Source organism: Falco rusticolus, chromosome 2 (genome assembly GCF_015220075.1).
Source record: "Falco rusticolus isolate bFalRus1 chromosome 2, bFalRus1.pri, whole genome shotgun sequence".
NCBI lineage: Eukaryota > Metazoa > Chordata > Aves > Falconiformes > Falconidae > Falco > Falco rusticolus.
This window is the reverse complement of record NC_051188.1, coordinates 94,216,736-94,232,090: the sequence shown is the minus strand read 5'-3', so window position 1 is coordinate 94,232,090 and position 15,355 is coordinate 94,216,736. Positions and strand designations below refer to the sequence as shown.

General features: G+C 44.1%; 1 protein-coding gene across 1 annotated transcript in view; it reads left to right on the top strand.

Moving 5' to 3' along the window:
* The first annotated feature begins 2,815 nt into the window (after nt 1-2,815).
* EGFL6 (EGF like domain multiple 6) overlaps nt 2,816-15,355 on the top strand; it is a 43,985-nt gene continuing 31,445 nt past the window's right edge. Inside the window, exons 1-4 of the mRNA XM_037378564.1 lie at nt 2,816-2,890; nt 9,236-9,348; nt 11,477-11,569; nt 14,454-14,573. Coding sequence (XP_037234461.1) covers nt 2,823-2,890; nt 9,236-9,348; nt 11,477-11,569; nt 14,454-14,573 — 394 coding nt within the window. The 5' untranslated portion in view covers nt 2,816-2,822. The remainder of the gene's footprint in view (nt 2,891-9,235; nt 9,349-11,476; nt 11,570-14,453; nt 14,574-15,355) is intronic.

Here is a 15,355-nt window from a genome sequence, read left to right as displayed (position 1 = left end):
TTTTAATGGCAAGTCCAGCATTAAATGATACATTCATATCTATTTGTTAGAATAAATGTCCATAATGAAAACCATGCATTTTTGAATACAGATTTAAGTAATTGGAATGCTTTCTACATGATGCTGGTTTAACTAAAATTGAAAGAGTACTCCTCCCGTACAGGAAGACAAGCCTAATGAAGAGAGCTGGAGAGTCTCGAGGTACTACTGCATTTCAGAAAGACAGCAGAACAGCTGCAAACCAAAAGCAATGATTTTTGTGTCCAGCAGTCAGGAAAAAACCACCCTCTCTTTACCGTCCTGTACAGCACATAATAAGCAAGTTTTCTGGTTTGGGGTTTGGTTGTTTTTTGTTTTTTTTTTTAATTAGACAGCATTTGAATCCTCAGACTAAATTTGCTGCCTTTTGATAGCTCTGACTTCATACTGCTCCACTCTCCAAGGTGACTTAAGCCTATTTGGGGGGATATCTGTTTTTTCAGGAGCCTGAAGAAATCAGCAGCAGATGACAGCCTGGCACAGGCTCAAAACCAAGAGCAGACAGGCAACACAAGGAAAACATCTGATTGTTTTAGGACCATTGGAAAATTCACCTTATTCAAAATGTTTTGATACAAACATTGTAGAAACTCCTGGAAAACCCTGCAGAGATTTCAGACTGACCCAGACAGGAACTGCTGCTTCAGATACCTCTCTTGAGTGTAGATGTTGCTATTGCTCAGCAGAGGATTAAGCTGGAGTGACTAACATGACTGCTATCCCAGGTTTCCTGGACATTCCCATTCCCACGGCAAAGATGACAGAAGAAAAAGCTGGCCAAAGGCTTGTGCTTAAAATGCTGAGTTCAGTATGCCTGCATACAAACGCTGTCCAGCAGCATTCCTGGCAGTCCCTGGGGGCTGCAGACAGCCAGCAGCACTGCCAGCCAGCCCAGCCCAACCTGCTGAGGCACGCTTGATGACACCTACCGAACCGCACGCACGGGGTGACCCATGGCAGGTGACTGCGGGAAGTTCTATTTGCTTTTCCTGCCTTTACCACAGACTTCCTGGGTGATCCCAGGTAAGTCACTTATTCCTCAGCTTTCTCTTCCGTCACAAAAGGAAAACTAGTCCCTTCAGGCTCCCTCCCAGCAACGTTCCAGGACTGACACCATGCTCACAAGGGTCTGTGAGATGACTGAGTGGGTGGCGTGAATCAAATACAAACAGTCAAGAGTGATAAAAGCTTTCCCTATTTTATTTTGTGTTAGATATCTTATCACTGCAATCAGAGCTATTGTAGGTATTTCTTAAGAAATTTACCCAGCAGACAATGTTGGTTGTTTTACTCCAGAATTATTGTTGTAGGTCAGAATTCTCTCAACTTGAATATCCAAATTTGTTTCAACACTACTTTTATAAATATTTCTGCTTTCTGAATCAACTCCTTGACTTTGAATATTACATTGAATGTATATTGTCAGCACTTGGGATTTTTAAGTATGAATTACTACTTCCTTGTGATTACTTGTAACCTTCCATCACGTCGGCCTTTGTAACAGCTGCTCTTTGCACTCCCTGGTCTAACTATGGATGTGTCCAGCTATCAATGGGCTTAGACTCCAGTGTTGAGATATTTTGATAAGAACACTAAATCTGAATAAATAGCCCCTGCTTTTTACAGGTGCTATGCTCTCTTTGCTGATTCTGGGTGCCTTCTCCATATACTCAATACAGCAGCATTCCAGAGCTTGGGACTGTGAAAATTGTTCATAGTAGGATCTGGAAATTGGGAACAGAGTTAGTGCTTTTTCACACGATATCCTTTATTGCCAAAAAATGTTTAGCAAGTAGGCTAGTATGAGCATTGGCATAAAAAAAAAGAAGACATATCCTTCTCTCACTGGGTGCTTTTATCGTATGAGGAAGGCGAGGGATACAACAGAGGCTGAACATAGCTTAATAGTATTGCACTGCAAAGTTTTTCATTCGCTGGCAAACAACAGTCAAACCTTAATCAAATTTCTCCATCACTGCAAAAAGACAGCGTTCTTAATCTTGGAAAAAAACCCGCCAAAATCCTATACAAACCCCAGCACTCCCGAAGTGCAAGCACTATCCTAGGAGGACGCGCCAGGGGGTGAGGCAGCTCACAGACTGTGGCAGCAACAGCAGAGCCGAAGGCCTCGCCGGGAAGCGATAACGTTACCGAGGAGCATCAGCAGCTCAAAACCCTGGCACCCGGGCAGCAGCTTAAACAAACCGCGGCCACGGAAGGTCCTGCAGCTGAACGGCAAAACCTGAACATCTTCCAGTGCAGGCGTTATTTCCCCGTGATGGAACCCACCGCAGAGGTGCCACGGCGGGTGCGGGTGGGGGTGCGGGTGCTGGCGGAGGCAGAGCCCGCGGGGCGGCACCGGCAGATGCAGGGAATAAGCCGAAAGCAGCGGCCGCGCCTGCTCTGGGGAGGGGCTGGGGGGCCGCACCGCTCGCCGGGATGGCTTTCCCCGGGGGGCACCGCCGAGGCTCCATGCCCGCATCCGCGGGGCGCCCCTTCCCCTCCGCCGCCCCGTCCCGCGAAGCCGCCTGCCCCGCCGGGGGTCGCTGCCCGCCCCGTCCCGTCCCCAGAGCGCGGGACGCGCACAGCGCGCGCGGCTGGAGGCGGACCCGCCCCGCCCCGCCCCGCCCTGCCCCACCCCTCCCTGCCCCACCCCTCCCGGTTATACGGCCCCGTCCCGCCGCCCGCCCGCCCTACGCACCGCCCGCCCGCCGCCGCGGGCCCGCCAGCCGTCGCCTCACCGCCGCGGGGCCGGGCCGGGCCCCCCTCCCCGCGGCCGGGCGATGGTGCCGGCGTCCGGGGCCGCCCTCCTCGCCGCCCTCCTCGCCGCCGCGCTGGCCGCCGCGGGCAGGTGAGCGGGGACGGCGGGGCGGGGAGGGTGCCCGGGGACCGCAGCCCCGCTGCGGCGCGGGGTCCGGCCGGGGCCGGGGCTGGGTCCCGATCCTCGGCCGGCGGCTCCGCGGGTGGCCGGGCCGGGCAGCGGCGTGCGCTCCCCGCCGTGCCGGGGGCTGCCGTGCTCGCCCGCAGGTGCGGGTGTCGGCGAGTCCCTCCGCTGAGCTCGCCCCGGCGGCGGCGGCGGCGGGGCCCCGGTGCCGCTCGGCGCAGCGCCGTGTGAGGCGGCTGCGGGCGCCCGGCCCCGCCGTGCCGAGCGCCGCTCGCCGGGGGCTCGCCCGCCGCTTCCCCTCACGTAGGCACGCGGAAGCTGCGGGGCTGCCTTACTCGGGGAGCAGCGGTCCCCTCAGCGCAGCGGGGCCGATCCCGGCGGTGAGAACAGCCGCGCCGCGTACGGAACGGCGTGAGCTGCGCTGTCTCTGCCTTGTTTGTATAGACAGAGGCTTTGTCGTCAGCCCGCCGTGCCTGCGCGGTTCTGCAGAGACAGGTTCGCCCCAGAAACGGAACGAGATTTCGAGAGAGGGTAAATAAAGCCACTTGCTCCGGACCAAGGCACCCCAGCCTTCCCCTTCCCAGTTCTCCAGAAGCAAACGGAACGCCGCCAGCGCTGCGGCGAGGGAGTAGCTGGCAGGAGACTTTGCAGCAACTGGGGATGAAGCCTTCAAGGTGGCGTGTGGCTTATTTGTTTAGTAGCAGATTTGTGAACGGGAATGTTTGTATCCCCAGCAAGCGGCGGCGTGCTGTGCCCGTGCACGCGGGCTGGCCAGCGGACAGGTCCTCGGGAGGAGTTAATGGACTCCAGACCTGCTCCTGCAGAAAATACATCTGCTCTTAAAGCAGAGCTCTGCTTGAATGCTGATGTTAGTTTTCTTGATGTTGTGTATTTGCCCTTCAAAGACTTTGAAAGGTGTAAAGCCACAAAATAAGAGCGTTATCTCTCTCCAGAAGAAAGTACAGCCTGGAGTTAGCTGAAGCTGAGAGTGGCGTGTTCAGTAAAAATGACATTTCCCAGGAAGTCGGGAAAGCGATGGGAAACCTACAGCATACCTAAGTCTGATTGCTCTGCAGCCTAGCTTGTCCAAGGTGGTGTTGGATGACGGTGGTGGTATCCCTCTTTTCTACCAAGATCGTTACTCTGCCTTGTCCGTTGGGAGGATGGGGAAAGAAGAGATTTTCAAACATCGTGTTGGAAGTGTTAGATGGCAAGGGACTCAAAGAGGACAAAGAAATACTATCTGCTCTAATTAGCCGGGGAGAAGGAACAGGAAATAGTAAAAATTGGAATCAGTTTTGAAAGACTGAATTAATTATGGTTAACTTTATCTCTTAGAAGTGTAGCTTTCATACCTAGACATGTAACCTTTCTGCTCTGAGCACTTCCTTTAAGGAGTCTGGTGGGCACATGAAGCCTTACAGAGGAACTTTTGCAAGTCCAAGCTAAACGTCATTTGGTGTTTTGGGAGGATTGAGAGAGGGTGGAGCAGGGCTGTTGTTACGTTGCCTGTTGCCTGAAACTGGCTGAAGGGATAGCTAAGGCAAAGTTATTAAAAGATAACAGGTGACACATTTCTGGTTTTATTTAATATGACTATAGGTGAACTTTCCTGTAGAAAGAAGTCACTCTTCAAATAAACTTCTGTAAAACCAAACAAAACCAAAAACACCAACCACCACCACCAACAAAAACCCTTGCTTTCGTTTGGCAAAGTGGTAAACGGATCCCTGCATGACACATTAAAAAAAAATTTTACTGTATTTCTTTCAAATTGCTAAGTTGTGAGAAACCAGCTTTTTGTCCTTCTGAATATACCAGTTGATCAAAATTTTAGGTTTGGTGCTAGCTGGTTTTTGCTAGTAGCAATGTCCAGAAAATTTTTAGAGGGAAATTAAAGAAAGATAATATCCTGCCTTTGAAGTTAACTGGAAGCTGCTAATAATATAACAGATCTTCCCCCCTCTGTCCCACCCCCAAGAGCAGGCAGCTATTGTATGTGCAAGAGCAGACCAAAAGTGTCCTGTAGAGATCTTGTGGAAACAGTGCACCAAATCTATTTAGCAGCTGTATCCTGAAGGAAAAAAAAAAAGTAAAAGCTCATAAATGTTCCTTCCCAAAGAAAACCTTGGTAAAATACAGAATATTAATGGGATCTGAAAATAAACAGATGTATTAACTCAAACCATACCTGACTTTGTTATCTACCTGGTTAAATCAGGCTTTTGAAGACTTTCTTAGTCATCCTCTGCAGCTGCTGCTGTCACATAACTCAGTTCAAGCAGGGCTTATGCTGCTCGTGCTCACTGATTAGAACATGACAAGTAACTTTTTTCACCTCTGGGATTCTTCCTTCTTTTATTTTAACCATTATTGGTAAAATGGCTGCTAGTGAGGATTACAGTCCAGCACAGCTATCAGCTCAGTTACTATATTCAAAATTTTTGACTGCCCATTGGTATACAGATATTTTTAGTAGTTGGATTTGGCCTATGTCATGAACTAATTTTGAGAAAATTATGCAATGTAAACCTGTTTCCTTATTTTATAGAATGAAACAAGAAGAAGGAGGGGTAGGGGGTGGCAGGGAGATTCTCCTGGACAAGCAAGTTCCAACATTCAGGTGTGCTTTATTCCCCCTCTATCACCTGTTATACTATACTTGTAATATTTTCCTTTGCCGTTTTTTGTGTATTTAAGCTATTGGGGATATCAGTCCTACCCTATCAGTCAACCTCGCTTCGCTGAAGTCTACCTAGTCAGTTGGTCAGTGGAGCAGGTGAACTTTCTAAATGTTTTACTGTAAATACATGCTTTCTTTTAAGATATCAAACTGCAAGAAGTCAAAGGTACTGCATGTAGTAGTTCAAGTCTGTCCTCACATGACACTCCCAATTTATTTTGTCTGCTGCTTATGCCAGTGTAGGTACAGTCATATACGTACCTGGTCCTGGCCAGTATCTGAATGTTTTGCTGTGAAATGGTCCAACTTCTTTTGGGATAGAATTCATAATTCATGTTACTCCAGAGAGGAACAAGTTTTTTCAGCAGCAGGTGAATAAATGGGACATAACTTCATTAATGCCTATGTTTCTATCATTGCAGGAAACATTAGATCCTTCTCAACTTGCAAAAGAGACAGTGTATCTTAAAATTAGGTAGGAGTTGTTCTTCTGGTTCTTCAATGCTCTTCAAGACCTCTTACTGCGTTCATACTCTCGTATCCCCCTCAGACTATTAATGGACAGTAAGTAGTGCAAGAGCAAATGGATATAAATTGGCCTTTCTTTTAACAAGTTCTTCTTTCTCTCTTTTGGAGTTGCCTGACGTGCAGTAGGAAGCAATCAGATCCCCTCTCAGCTTTTGGTTTGTTCAAGTGAAGCCAAGTTCTTCTCATCCTCTGCAAAACAGGTCATTCTTCATATGTTTTATCATCATAGATACAATACATATTTCATATTTCTTTGCCATGGACGTTAAGAACTGTACACAATACAGCCTGATAAAGCAGCAATACAGCTTTCCTGGAATTTTACCTGAAACACCCGGGAGTCCCACTTACTTTATAATGGTGTTAGTGGCTCACAGTGGTGTTGTGACAGCCAATACAGCCAGCTCTTTCATTCTGTTTCATCAAGTAAGGCAGCCTCAGCTTACTGTAGAAGTTCTTGTTCTTCGTCTTCATCAAAGAACGTCTTCAATGTTTTTTGCTAAATGCCATCCTGCTGGTGTTAGCAATGTCACAGCCACATGAAGTTGGTTATTTCTCTCCTGCCTGTGCACCCTGGATGGCTCAGTCTGCCACTTGGTGCCTTTGGCAGCAGTGCTGTAAGCTGCTGACCCTCAGAGGACAGAGTTCTTCACTAGAAATGTAGAGACCACTTTTGCCACTGACCTGCACAGTCTATCTTCTCTTGCCTTTCTTCTTCAGTCACATATTTAGGCTGCAGGTCCTTCAAGGCCAGGAATTTTTTGCACTCTGAGCAGGCAGTCACAAGCACAGCAATCTCACTTAGGCCTCTAGGTACTTGCTGTGAAATCCTACATGAATATCATATAGGGAGAGATCAAAAGCATCCTGTGCCTCTGGTCTGCATTACTTCTCCCCCAGTGTCCAAGAGGGTCCTTGTGACATTCACCCAGAAAGAATCTGCCTGAAAGGATCTTTTTCTAAAGTTCTTTCTTTTGCACAAAATGCTGAACTCCTGACAGCAATAACTGAGCTGGTGGCTGGTGGTTCTTCATGGTTCGGAGGGACTAGCCTGGTAAAACTGGTTTTCCTCCCAGATTTTGGGATCAAGGAGGACTCTCAATGACCTAGTTGAGCTTTCCCACTGCCGAAGACAGACTTTCACTTGGTGCTTGTTGTGGAAGTCAGAACAATATCTAAAAAGTTCAGCTATGTTCATTTTATTTGCAGTTTTATGGAACATTTCAATAATGTTTTAAGATGTTTGTACTGAAATCTTGTGAGATATTATATAATTTGTAAAGACATTTTCATTTGATTTTGAAGTGAATTATTAAATAAAACATCACTGAATGAGTTTGTCTTCCTGTGAAATTGAGCACCTTCTGGAAAGTAATGAGATCCTGCTTCCTCCAAGCTTTAGGCATTTTAACCTTCAAGGGGAGTCATAGCACTATCCAGCTGTGTTCAAGGGGACTTTCTGGGATGTAAGCAGAATATACATTTACTATCAAGGTGAATTCAAGGGCACTTCCTAGCATGCAAGCAGAACATGTTCTTTAATTTGTATACTTGCAGGTGATGGAAACCAAGAGCATTTGAATGAACAAAACAGAAAAAGGTTGTTTTACTGTGTATAAACCCAGAGGGAGGATGCTGATTTCTAATAGACGCACATACAGAAATCATAGCTGTTCAATACGCTTTTTCTGCTGCCTGAAGACAGGGTATTTGTACTTCTGTAAACTGCATCACTGGGTAAATGAGAAAGGCTGAGTGACTTCAGAAAAATTTATTTCAACACTGAAGTCTTTTTTACTTGCCAGGTGACATAAGAACCATCTCTTCGTTCAGGGTATCTCAGATAGATGAGCTTATGTGTTCCTTGTGAACTCTCTTCTCTTTCCAATGGTTCTGCTACTGAAGAAAACTCTGAAGGAACATCTTGTATCTTTGAAGTGTATGCGCATACTTATTTTACTACTTTGCCTTAGTGATGTTTGCGGTAACTGTTCCAGTATGAGTGCAACCCTTACAGATAAGCATGGGAGCATATGTGTGAAGCACTGCTGTAAGGTGATAAAGCAATGCCTTTATTGTGCATCAGACTAAAAAATGTGAAAGTGCCTGGGCTGTTGACATTTTTTCCATTTTTTTTTTTCCCGCCACCAGGGGGATGTTTGTTGTTGCTTATTGCCCTCCTCAATACCCCGAATCACTCACTACAGAGCTCTCACAGATAAGGTATTTTCTGTGTCAGAAACACCACTTTTGACTCTTTGAAGAAAGTGTATTTTAAATTATGGCCTGGAAAAGCAGTGAGGACAGAGGATTTTTGATAAAGAAGAGAATTTCATAAAGGGGACAGACATGTGGTAATGAAGATTTTAAGTAACAGCAAACAGAGGGAGAAGAGAACTAGAGTCACAGCACCCGTTGCAGCATAGAGTAGGTCTAGAAGACTTACACAGTTGTGGATTTCCATCATATTTATAGTTTTGGCAACTAACATTTCAGGTTTTCCAACTCTTGCAGCTACTGATCTGCACAGTGACTTTGAACCCCCTGGGCTTATTGGCAGACTTAATGTTAATTTGTATGGTCAGGGAGACCAGTACAACCAGAATGCGTAGGACTTGCAGGCTCATACATGCAAATTGATTGTGTAAGTCACTAGCTTTTATGGGGCTGACTGGTGTTCAGAAAGCTGCTTTTCTGTAGAATCGGTATTTCATCATCCAAAGCAGTACTTCTGTCAGGTATGGCATCATATATTCCATCCAGATTCTTCAAGTGACACAAGCTGGAGCAGCCCCATTGACTTAACTGATACTAAAAATGAGTCATTGTAGTAGGGGACTTGGCTGTATTTTTTGCCTTTGCCATGTTTCTCATTAGAAAGGATTTATGTTGCACAGTTAATTTATTGCAGCTGAAACTTTCCCATCTTCCCTGTTTCTCCAACCACATGCAACTTTGCATCCCTGTCTAGGAACACTTCCCTAGGTTCAGTGAAAGGAAAATGCCTGACGGTGGATAAAACATAAGGGAAATGTACAAAGGAGTATACGAAGCAAAGTGCGTTTGCCTGTTGGAGCTAGTATTTATCCTTCCTTACACAGCTCAAGAGCTCCTGGGCAGCTGGTGGCTGTGAGACAGCCTGGGGTGTGTCGCTATGGTTCTAGGTTGGATTGCTGTTATGGCTGGAAAAAGAACAACAAGGGCCACTGTGAAGGTAACATTAACACTTTATGCTTGTTTCCTCTCCATGGCGGTGTACTTGGTACTAATAAAGGGATTTCATATATGTCTGCCAGAAGTTACAGAAATAAACTTTCTGAGGAGTGAAATCTCTTAACTCTGTGAGAGAGTGACTAAAACATGTTTGAGAGACCATCTCCTCAAAAAAGCAGACCTTTGGGTAAATAACACCAAGCCATAAAAAACACATTCAAAAATTCTTAGGTCCAGAAGGGACCATCTGTTCTAACCTCCTGCACAGCCCTGGTCAGTGCCTGTATTGTTACAGCTGTCAAGTAAGTGCCAAAAATGCAGTGTTTTCTAATGCTACATACGGACCTCTAAAATGGTTTTCTATCAGTTGGTATCCTTTATCTTCAGAGTACACAGCCTCTGAGAACCAGGAGGTTTTAACTTTCTAAAAATATAAATAAAACTTAAGCAATAAGTGCTCCTGACGAGCTCAGGTAGCTGGCCAGCATTCTGGTCTGTGGATGGTTGGCTTAGTGAAAAGTCGATGCCTCTTAAGACACTTCGAATTTACAAAAGCTCTACAGATCCCAAGGAGAAGGTGATGTGGAATCTCTCTGTAGCTGTACTTGGGCAAAACACAACAAAATCATAAAATGGATGTTCTAGGAATCTTTTTCAGATGTTGCACCTGTTGTCCCAGAGAGTTTGGCATTGTATATCCAGTGAATTTGAGTAGAGGATTAGGGTTATTAATTGCTGAAAATCAACCTACTTGTATCTAAAAGGGAAAGATGCCAAAATGTCTCTGTTCTGTATATATAGCATATCAGTTTAAAAAAGGAAAAGTGATTAATGCCTTTATTAATATTTCCGCATTGCTTAATAGCACCTTATTTTTGATGCAAATGAGTGCCTGGAGGGACAACTGGTATATGTAACTTTGATCAGCCAGTGGAATAGGTTGTCTTGTTTTAAAGCAATAGGTTGCTTTTGTACTAAAGTACAGTTTTCATTAACTTCTACGTTTCATCTTTAGCAGATTTTTTTAAGCCAACTATAATGTAATTCTGCACTGTAAATTCAGATGCAGTGGTGTTCCCTATTTCAGTGCTAATACTCAGCTGGTCTTGTAGTATGTCACGCTGCATTCAGGGATAGAGGTAGTGTTGAAAAATGCCTTAATCTGCAAAGCTGGTGAATCAGTTCATCTGAATCAATCTTTATATGTATGGAAGATACTTGAATTTAGAAGTATGAATTTTAATTTTGAATTTTACTATATAGTTACTAACACTGTGACACTTCTATTTCCTGTAGTTTGCATAGCAGCTTTAATTACACAAGGTAGCAAGATGCGCATCCTGGCGCATACTCTTTCACTGTTTTTCCACAGCTAGTCCTGGTCTAAATGCATGTTTGATCTGCTTTCCTGAATAACCCTCATGTTGACAATCACACTGACTTTAGGAGCTGTAAGCCTTATAAAAGTCAGCATTTAATTTCTGACTAATAATCCAGAGGGATGAGAGTTAGAATATGTCTCCATGCTAAGTATAGCCCTCCCAAATCATTGTAAACCTGATGTAATTATACTAGTGGGATATGTGGGAAGGAAGGTTGCCTGATCATTTGACAGATGTGCTCTGAATGTTCCACCATGAGATGGACACATTCCTCAGCTGTAGCTGAGAAGATAAAGACTGGAAAACTATGGTAGTGTGTCTCCTTTGGCTGCAGGAGTGCTGTTGCCTCTTTCCTACTCCAGATGCCAAGCATAGCAAGTTAAGCTCTGGTTAGCTGCTTCTCACATAGGCTTCTTCAAAATAGGAAAAAGGCAAGAGTACGAAACTAAATGTAATCATAAGCGTGGCAGAAAAACATGAGGAAGAGAGCTAAAAGGAGTCTCTTCTTTTTCAGGTCTTTACAAACCTGGAAAAGCACGCACTCGTGTAATCTGTGCTAGTGTCACATTTTTTAAGCAGAACTAAAGTGTTTAGCAGTAGGTACCATTCCCAAACTAGAGGGAGAGGTACAGAGAATGTGGAACTTGTGCAACAAGTTTTTAGGCAAGTAAGCAGGACGAAAGTTCTCAATTATAGTATTTCTAACTTTTTCTTTTTCTCTCTGCTTTCTCTGCCTGACTCCGCCAGCAATCTGTGGACATGGCTGCAAGTATGGCGAGTGCGTGGGACCAAACAAATGCAAATGTTTCCCTGGATTTACAGGGAAAACCTGTAATCAAGGTTTGTGCACATGGGGATATTACTCCAGAAAGCAGACTGTTGATATTCTGTCTCCTTATCTTGTACTATGGATTGTGTCATCTTCCAAAATAGTAAACCAAAATATTTTCTCGTTTACATAGAAGAGGTTAGAGTTTAAGGCTTTTGGATCTCTAACATCCCCGGCAAGCTCGAAGCCTTCTTCAGCATACAGAAGTTTGAACGTATAACATCTCCTGTGGGCTGATGACAAGGGCAAACTGACACGTTTATAATCAGAGGATTAAGGCATCGACAGATTATATAGGAAATTATTAGAAAAGAGGGAAGTCAAATCCAGAACCCATGTTATTTTCCTAACTAGCAGCCCATGTTACTTTCTTAACTAACCTTCACATCAGAAGGACATGCAGTTACGTGCTAGATGTGTAATTTCTCAATTGTCTGGGCCAATGCCATCTGTTTGCACATGCTGATTGGTAATTCTGGGAACCAGACATGGGAATCTTTAGAACTGCATATTCAGAAACCTTGAATGCACCACTTTCCCTCCATAAACTGCAATTAGATATGAAAATATTTCAGCTAACACAGTGGTGACAACTCAGCTTTTTTTTTTTCCCCTGTTCCAATATATGAGACCCCTGTGTTGGATCAGATGAAAGGAGCAGTTCACAGTGTGTGGAGAGACCATCCTACTGCAGTGCAGATGAGTGAGCTGCAGGTGCTGTGAGGGAAGCATGACATAAAGGCCATGCAAATGGATGAGTCTATCCTTGCTACCTTCCTAAGCACCTGCAGCCTTTGCTTGAAAACATTGCATCGACATACTAAAGACACATTTTTCAGAGTCAAAACAATCCACTTGTTATACAATATCTTTCAGACTGTACTATAAATCTATAGTGTTATGTATTTTGGGACACTATCTTTCGCGCTTCTGATGTTGCTCACAGGGGAAGAAGTCAATTCCTCAGTACGACTAGACAGGAAAGTGAAACAGCAGCCGTGGTTGTGTGTAATAGATATGAAGGAATCACTTACAACTCCAGCCTTTAAACCTGGAAGTTTAAGCTCAAAAATTATTTGGCAGCTTAAAAGTTACCAAAAGGCAACAGAGAAGCCCCCAGCTTTTGGGTGTTTCCTTTGCAATAACTGCAGCTGCATTCAATATGCCTTCTGTAGGCAAGCAGATCAGTTCTGTGCACATGCAATAGATTCAGCATCTGAGGCTTGGGGGAAGCACCGGGCAAACCTACATATGCAAATTGCCTGTTAGGTCCCTGGGCTGTTCTACCTTCTGAAGCATGGCCAGGAATTTTTTAGCAAAGTGGTAGCTGGCACAGGCCACAAATGTCCCAGAGCTATTTCAATAGTATAGCCATATAGGTGGTCATGTTCCAGCAGCCAGGAATGCTCAGAGCCACTTTTAACTTACTGGCAGATATAGCCTTGGTTTGTCCTTACAGCAGAATGCCCTGCTGAGCAAGCTCAACCATGAGCTAACTAAAATAACAGAGATAAGGGGACTGTATTAGTCTGCCACCAAGTCTGAGCTAAATTAGCCTTATCTTCATAGGTTCTCTTTTAGAGCTGTGTATGCTATCTGTGCATTACTGTGCATTGTGTAAGATATGTGCAGCTAAGCACTTTTGAAAATGTATGGTCTAAGTGGAATAACTCTTGTTCCCTAGTTTGCTCTCTAGTTTCTTTGTTAAGAGAGTCTTGGTTATTTAGTGGAGCCACAGTAGCACAAAAATCCCGTGTGATTTGCAGCCTGATAGGTTGTCCTTTTTCAAACAGGCCCTAAGTTTAATAATAGAATGAAACCCTCTTTTTCTTCCCTGGGCTGAGCTGTAACAAGCACTTCTGCACATGTATAACCCCCCCAAAGGTTACGCTTTGAATGGTCTGGAATTTTTTCTGTGGTCCACAGGGCACATAGACATGAGAACAGATGCTTCTCCCATTAGAAGTGGAGCTGCACAAGCTCAGTGTTTGCTTGGAGAGTTGCATCTTTACTGAAACTATATTACTGGTCATATGTGCCTTTAAACACATGTTGAACAGGCTGCATATGCCTGTGTATTCTGTTAATGGGTTCTGTCTGCGTACTAATCAGATTTCAAATTACTAGAAGTAGAGGTGTCAGTTCACAGAAGTCACAAGCACAGATACTGTCCCCTTGTCGTAGGACCAATACCAATGTCAACACTTCTCTGCCTATATCACACAAATAAAACTTTAGAATTCTAGTTTTCTCCCTGTGAAGGATATCTATTGGGAATTTGAAATTAATTTAGTTTCAGAAAAGCCTTTAAATCCTGGATTTTGAGAAGGATTTAGGATGCTTTTATTCTTGGGATTTTGAGATTTTTGAGATTTGTCCTTCTATTCTTGAAATCAAATAATTCGTGTCATATATCGCATTTCATTTCCGCTACTGATAACCTTGGTGCCAATGTGTAGTTTAGAAAAAAAAAATATCTGTTTTGCTTTATCTCAAGCTGATTTGCTGTTCTTAGTCTCATGCTTTTGCCTTTCTAATACAGAGGTCAACTGGAGGGCTAGAATCTCCAGCTAGAACCAGAGAAATCTGGAAAAATAACTCCCGGAAAAGACTATGCAATTTTCTCCCTACCCCTTCACCACTTCCTCACTAGCTGCCAGATGTGTCCAGAGCTTGCATTAGTTTTCCAGGTGTCAAGACTGTGTATGTTAGTTTTGCTAGCAGTCTTTTCAGGCAGATGGTCTGCTAAACTCCCATCTTGCAAGGGGCTGGCTCATTTTCAATCCAGGGGATTTTACTGTGGGGAATTCAAGGCATTAGGCAATGTTATCCACCTATATGTATGAATATATGTATACAAACCCAGCACTTACTTCATTCCAATGACTTCTGCAGATCTGAATGAATGTGGACTGAAACCACGTCCCTGTGAACACAGATGTATGAATACACATGGCAGCTACAAGTGCTATTGTCTCAACGGGTACATGCTTATGCCAGATGGCACATGTGCAAGTAAGTAATAGAGCTGATAGGACAGGCATACCAAAATCATCTAATCGCATTTCATCCCAGCAGATTTTTTTCTTGTGATGGGTTGTAGCTTATTCAGGATAGGGTCTTTGCCTTAGCACGCTGGTACTGTCAGCAGCTGAAAGAGGCTTTCTGTTTGGCAGTACTTGGACAAAGTAAACTAGGTCATACTTGTGTTTTGGTGTTCAGAGGAATTTTTGTCCTGCTAGAAGTAAAAATCTTTGATAGCATTATTTCAGATGAAGGCTAGCTAGTATAACCTTGGTGCATAGTCCTGCCAGTTCATCTGTTGAATAAGGATTAATGAATCTATCCAAGCAAAGCACCAATATAGACTACTTTTTGCTGTGGTGAATTTCATGCCATTATTCCTTGCTTTACCTTTCTATGCTCCTTGACTAATTTATTTTACGTTTCTCACAGTTGCTGCCAGCTTTTTGTAAACATTTGTTCATTGAACTAAAGCTTATCTAAACTGTATTTCTACCTATTTTGTCTTTAAGTCAGCATGTAATGCAAAGCATTCTGCTTTCTTAGCCAACCTGATTTTTCAGACCTGAGGAAGCTTCTTATTTTCCAATGATACTTTTGTGTGCAGAAAATACTTTTTTTTCTTCACCTGAGTTGTTCCATATGGGTATTTTGGCTTGGAATTTCACAAAACCCTATGTAGCATGGTGGCAGCCCTTTATGTAGTCCACTGGACTGGAGCAGATGCATCAGTTGGACAAGGAGGTTGGTCTGAGCAGTGGAACAATCTGCTT